The 6,000-nt window shown below is 42.3% G+C and overlaps 1 protein-coding gene across 2 annotated transcripts in view; it reads right to left on the minus strand.

Annotated features, from left to right (window-relative positions):
* pstpip2 (proline-serine-threonine phosphatase interacting protein 2) overlaps positions 1–3,279 on the minus strand; it is a 172,533-nt gene extending 169,254 nt beyond the window's left edge. Inside the window, exon 1 of one of the 2 annotated variants that reach the window (XM_068029907.1) lies at positions 3,039–3,279. In XM_068029907.1, the coding sequence (XP_067886008.1) occupies positions 3,039–3,071 (33 nt within the window). In that variant the 5' untranslated portion in view covers positions 3,072–3,279. The other variant, XM_068029917.1, reaches the window with a different exon arrangement.
* Between the last annotated feature and the right edge of the window lie 2,721 nt (positions 3,280–6,000).

The raw sequence follows: 6,000 nt of genomic DNA on the forward strand, positions 1-6,000 counted from the left end.
TAAATTCAGTGTCTTAATTTGTCCCCATTAGTAATGGACAACGCACACGAAATTTTACTGGGGATTCCTAATAGTTCCACTGAAATTGTCATCGCATTCAGCTGTCAGGTCAGTGACCCGACACTGTAAGTAAACTTCCCCAAACAAGGATTTTGAGCCATCTATCCAACCACAGAATTATGACTGGCAGGGAGAAAACCATAGCCGGTCTGTGCTATAGCATGGCTACTCAACCCGAACCCGACGGGACCAGACATGTGTCGGCTTCAGGTCAGGTCGGGTTGCTCTTCCAGGTCTGGCATTCGGGCTTGGGTCGGACACACTCTATCACCACCTCCGGTACGTGGCTCCAATCTTAATGTACTTTTTAAACATCCTTTCAAGTCCATTTACAGTTTTTGTTACTTATCTGCACAAGCTTAAAAGGTGAAAAACGGAAGCTAGGTTAACTGAACAGTGTTCGGGACGGGTTGGGCATGGGAAAAAACGCAAGGACTCGGGCCGGGTCGGGCTCGGGTCGGATGTGGTTCTGTCGGGCTCAGGTCGGGTTTCATTTGCAGACCCGAGCTGGTCTTTAGTCTGTGCCACCTTTCCATTTGAAAGCAGCCAGAGAGGGAGAGGATGTTACTACAACAACGACTTATAATAAAAACAAAAAGCGCTGTAAAAACTCAGCAGGTCTGGCAGCATCTGTGGAGAGAGAAACAGAGTTAACGATTTGGGTCAATGTTCTGATGAAAGGCCATCGACCTGAAACGTTAACTCCGTTTCTCGCTCCACAGATGCTGCCTGACCTGCTGAGTATTTCTAGCACTTTCTGTTTTTATTTCAGATTTCCAGCATCCACAGTACTTTGTTTTTATTTTAAAAACTTATATTTGTACAGTGCCTTTTAACATAATAAAACAGTCCAAGGTGCTTCACAGGATCATTATAAAACAAACTATGACACCGAGTCACAAAAGTAGGTATTAGGTCAGATGACCAAAAACTTGATCAAACAGGTGGGTTTTAAGGAGTGTTTTAAAGGAGGAAAGCAAGATGGAGAGGAGGAGAGGTATAGGGAGGGAATTCCAGAGCTCAGGGCCTAGGCAACTGAAGGCACAGCCACCAATGGTGCAGCAATTAAAATTGGGGATACTCCAGAGTCCAGAATTAGATGAGCACAGATATGTTGGAGGGTTGTGGAGCTGGAGATTACAGAGGTAGGGGTGAGGGCATGGAGGGATCTGAAAACAAAAATGGTGCACAGAAATATCAACACAGGTAGGAAGAGGAACAAAAAGTGGGCGGGCGTGGTTGACAGATTTAAAATTGGTTCACAACACAGCTCCCCTTAGGCAACAACACTGCTGTTGAAAGTTTACTTTGCAGTGGGCACTTAATCTGCAACAGCACAAATTCCTTGAATCCAGTTTTCTAAATTGAAGTTATACTGTTTGGTGTTGTCACTGAACTGCAAACATCGCCATTCATTGGACCAATCTATTTCGATGAAACAAGAAAGTCTCTTCACCATGGTTTTCTGATTTTCATCACAGAAAACTGAGTGTCTCTGGAAGGTTCATAGTCTTGGAGCAATTGCACAAATATTTTCTCATAGTGAAAACCTGAATTCAAGATAACCTAATGCTGACACAAGGGACATTAAATTACAATTCGTATGGATGAGTAAGCAAATTTCAGCTGGTTCAACCTCCAATGCCTCCCATCACAGCTTCTAGGTGCTTCTTAAAGTGCATTTTTTTGCCTCCATGAACCTACTGAGATGTCATTTCCTCATCATAAACATAGAAAAGGCTGTAAATACTCAACAGGTCAGGCAGGATCTGCGGTGGGAGAAACAATGTTAATGTTTCAGGTCGATGTCCTTACATCAGTTCTGACGGAAGGTCATCAACCTGAAACGTTAACCCTGTTTCTCTCTCCACAGATGCTGCCAAACCTGATTATTTCCGGCATTCGCTGTTTTTATTTCAGATTCCCAGCATCCACAGTATTTTGCTTTTGATTAGTCTTTACCTGGGGTTGGTTAACCAGCACAGTTAAAAAAAATCCAAACACCAACCCTAAATGTGCCTTTTGCCAGTTTGCACTTATACCCTTCAGCTTAAAGAAATATTCAGATTTACACTGCCTATATTCTTCTAACTTACACATAGTTAAGGGCGATCTTTAAGAAAAACAACAATCATCCCTGAATATCTATCATTCATCCCGTCATAGTCATTTACAACATGGAAGGAGGCCACTCAGCCCATCAAGTCCACGACAGCTCTCCTCAGAGCTATCCAGTCAGTCCCACTCCCCCACCTGATCCCCGTAGCCCTGAAAGTCTATTTCCTTCAAGTGGCTATCCAATTTCCTTTTGAAGTCATTGATTGTCTCTGCTTCCACTATCACTGTGGGCAGCGAATTCCAGGTCATTACCACCCGCTGCGTAAAAACGTTCTTCCTCATATTCCCCCTGCCGCTCTTACCCAAAACCTTCAATCTGTTCAAAGTGGCATCTATAATGAAAGCAAAACAGAAAATGCTGGAAACACTTAGCAAGTCAGGCAGCATCTGTAAAGAAGGGGGGGGGGGGGGGGGGGTGCGGAATTAACAATTGAGGCACAAAACTTCATCAGAATTGGCTTGCTGAGGGTTTCCAGTACTTTCTCTCTTTTTTGGCTTCAGATTTCCAGCATCTGCAGTATTTTGTTTTTTGCTACAGTGGAATCATTCCCCCAAAAAAGGCAATCATTTTAGGTGCTAATTAGGTGGGAATCACGCTGAATGAAAGGGACACCTACACAAGGAGACCTATATCAACCGAAGGATTAAATTACTCTGACAGATCTCCAGAAAAACACATTAGAAATACATACCTACACACAGAAATTGTAAGAGTAAAATATTTCTTCAAACCCCAGCAAATACACGAGAGTAGCGAGAACTGCTGGGGGTGGATCCCAGCACCCTGTTCACTCACAGGGCGACCCAGTGAAACAGCCTCCGGACAGACCTCTTGCTCTATACAAGCTTCAGCCACTCACCCAGAAGCTGTCCTTGAAGTGTAGCTCTCTCATGTTGAAGTTAAATATAAAGCTCCTGTGCTACCGAACTGTGCAGTAACACTGTCCCGAAGTCAACCAGCCACTTGCTTTTTAAGGAGCTCTGTCCTGCCCTGCCAGCAGATTTGGGAAATGCTGCTGCCTTGAACGCGATCTGACGGCTTCGACTAATAATATTCGTTTAGTTCCCTTTCAGCTGCTTAAGTGCTTGATCCACAAAAAAAAAACACGCACGCAAAGAAAGGATTCCTCTGGGTCCTTAAGTTCACTGGACCTAAGCTACCGTGTGGGAAGAACACAGTAGATTGTAATTGATCCAGGTGGTATTATTTTTATTGGGACATTTTTTGTTTACCTAATTGGGACTTTTTCATATTATTAAAGCGAGAAATGTCAGTGGTGAGCAATGGAATAAGTTTCTATTTTGGGCAGTCAGTATGCTAGCATTAGGCCTGCTCAGGTACGAGTAGCAGAGTGGTTTTCTTACTAGGCTCGTAATTCAGAGACTTGATTCAAATCCCACAATAACAGCTGGCGAATTGAAATTCGGTTCATTTAATAAATCGAGAATAAAAAGCTAATCTCAGTAATGGTGACCATGTAACTACTGGATTATTGTAAACACACATCTGGTTCACCAAGGTCATTCAAGGAAGGAAATCTGCAATCCTTTCTTGTTCTGTCCTAAATGTGACTCCAGATCTACAGCATTTTGGCTGACTCTAGTTGCCCTCTGAAATGGCCTAGTAAGCCACTCAGTTGTATAGGGATGGGCAATAAATGCTGGCCTTGCCAGGGATGCCCATGTCCCAGAAATGAACAAAAGAAGTTATAAACACAGAAGTTGACTCTATTCAATCCCAACAGTCCCAGAATAACCCTTCTCAAATTTCCATTTCTCACACCAGATATAAACACAAATTAGAGAATCTCACAACTTAGCGCCATATTTTAGGCAATTTTATGGTCATAGAATGATACAGCACAGAAGGAGGCCATTCAGCCCATCGTGACTGTGCTGGCTTTTTAAAAGAATCCCACAATTAGTCCCACTCCCCTGCTCTTTTCCCATACCCCTGAATAGCTTTCCCCTTCAAGTGTTTCTCCAATTCCCCTTCGAAAATTATTAAATCCCTGCTTCCTCCTCCCTTTCAGGCAGTGCATTCCACATCATCATGACTCATTGCAGAAAATGTTGTCCTCATGTTGCTTTTTGCCAATTAGCTTAAATCTGTGTTCTCTAGTTACCAATGCTTCTACTACTGGGAACAATTTCTCCTTATTTACTCAATTAAAACCCTTCATGATTTTGAACAACTCTATCAAATCTTCTCTGTTCCAAAGAGAATAACCACCTTCTCCAGTCTCTCCATGAAACTGTAATCCCTCGTCCCTGGTACCAATCTAGTAAATCTCCTCTTCACTGTCTTGACTGGGGCATAACCAGTGATTTATAAAGGTATGGCATAACTTTCTTGCTTTTGTATTCTATGCCTCAGTTTATAAAGCTAAGGATGCTGTATGCTTTTTTAACAGCCTTCTCAACTTGTCCTATCACTGCCAAAGGTTTGTGAATGCACACCGCCAGGTCCCTCTGTTCCTGCACCCCATTTAACATTTACCTCTCTTAATTTATCCTACCAAAGTGCATCACTTCACACTTCTCTGCGTTAAATTTCACCTGCCATGTGGCTGCTCATTTCACCAGTCCGCCTATATTCTCCTGTAGTTTGTTACTATCCTGCTTACTGTTTACTACATTTCCAAGTTTCCAGTCAACCGTGAACTTTGAAATTGTGCCCTCTATTCCCAAGTCCAGGGTGTTAATTTTTATCAAAAAGAGCAATGGTCACAACACTGACACCTGGGGGAATCACTGCACACTTCCCTGCAGTCTGAAAAACTACCATTTACCATGACTCTCTGCTTTCTGTCCCTTAGCCAATTTTGTATTCACACAGCCAACGTGAACTTTTATCAGTGGTCAGCATGACACATGGCAGCAGAATTTTTTTGGACCAAGATATACCTGGAATGGAGTCTGAGAAAAAGATTGAAGAGACTAAATGGGGCAATTCTAAAGTGGATGCAGGAACAGGGAGACCTTAGGGTTCACATGGAGAAATCTTTGAAGGTGGCAGAAGATGATCACAGTGCTATAACAACATATGGAATCCTTGGCTTTATAAATAGAGACATAATGTGGAAAAGGAATATAGCTAAACCTTTATAAATCACTGGTTAGGCCTCAACCAGTGTATTATGTCCAATTCCTGGAACTACACTTTAAGAGGATGCCAAGGCCTTGGAGAAGGTGGAAATTAGATTTACCAGAATGGTGCCAGGGATGAGGGAATTCAGTTATGTGGAGAGACTAGAGAAGCTGGGATTGTTCTCCTTACAGCAGAGAAGGTGAGGTTTAATAGCAATGTTCAAAATTGTGAGATGTTTTGTTCGAGTTCATAAAGTGAAACTGTTTTTACTGGTGGATGTATCAGTAACCAGAGGAGACAAATTTAGATAATTGGCAAAGAACCAAAGGGGAGATGAGGAGAAACCATTTTATGCCACAAGCCATTATGATATGGAATGCACTGCCTAAAAGAGTATTGGAAGGAGATTTAATAGTAACTTTCAAAAGAGAATTAGATCTATACCTGAAAAGGAAAAGTTTGCAGGGCGATGGGGAAAGAATGGAGACTGGGACGAATTGGATAGCTCTTTCAAAGAGTCGGCATATGCACGACAGGTCAAATGGCCTCTTCCTTTGCTGTAAGATTCTATGATTCTCAATGATGTGTGACTGTCCTTCAAGAATAGTACTTCTCTTTTGTTTACAGACTGAAGATAGCAGATCAGTGGAATACCCAATGTTTGAGCAGTTAGATCCTTTCAACTATATGTGATGTGTTCTCCAATATTTATCTTTTTCTTTGTGGGGAGA

This window comes from Heterodontus francisci, chromosome 1 (genome assembly GCF_036365525.1).
Source record: "Heterodontus francisci isolate sHetFra1 chromosome 1, sHetFra1.hap1, whole genome shotgun sequence".
In the NCBI taxonomy this organism is placed as follows: domain Eukaryota; kingdom Metazoa; phylum Chordata; class Chondrichthyes; order Heterodontiformes; family Heterodontidae; genus Heterodontus; species Heterodontus francisci.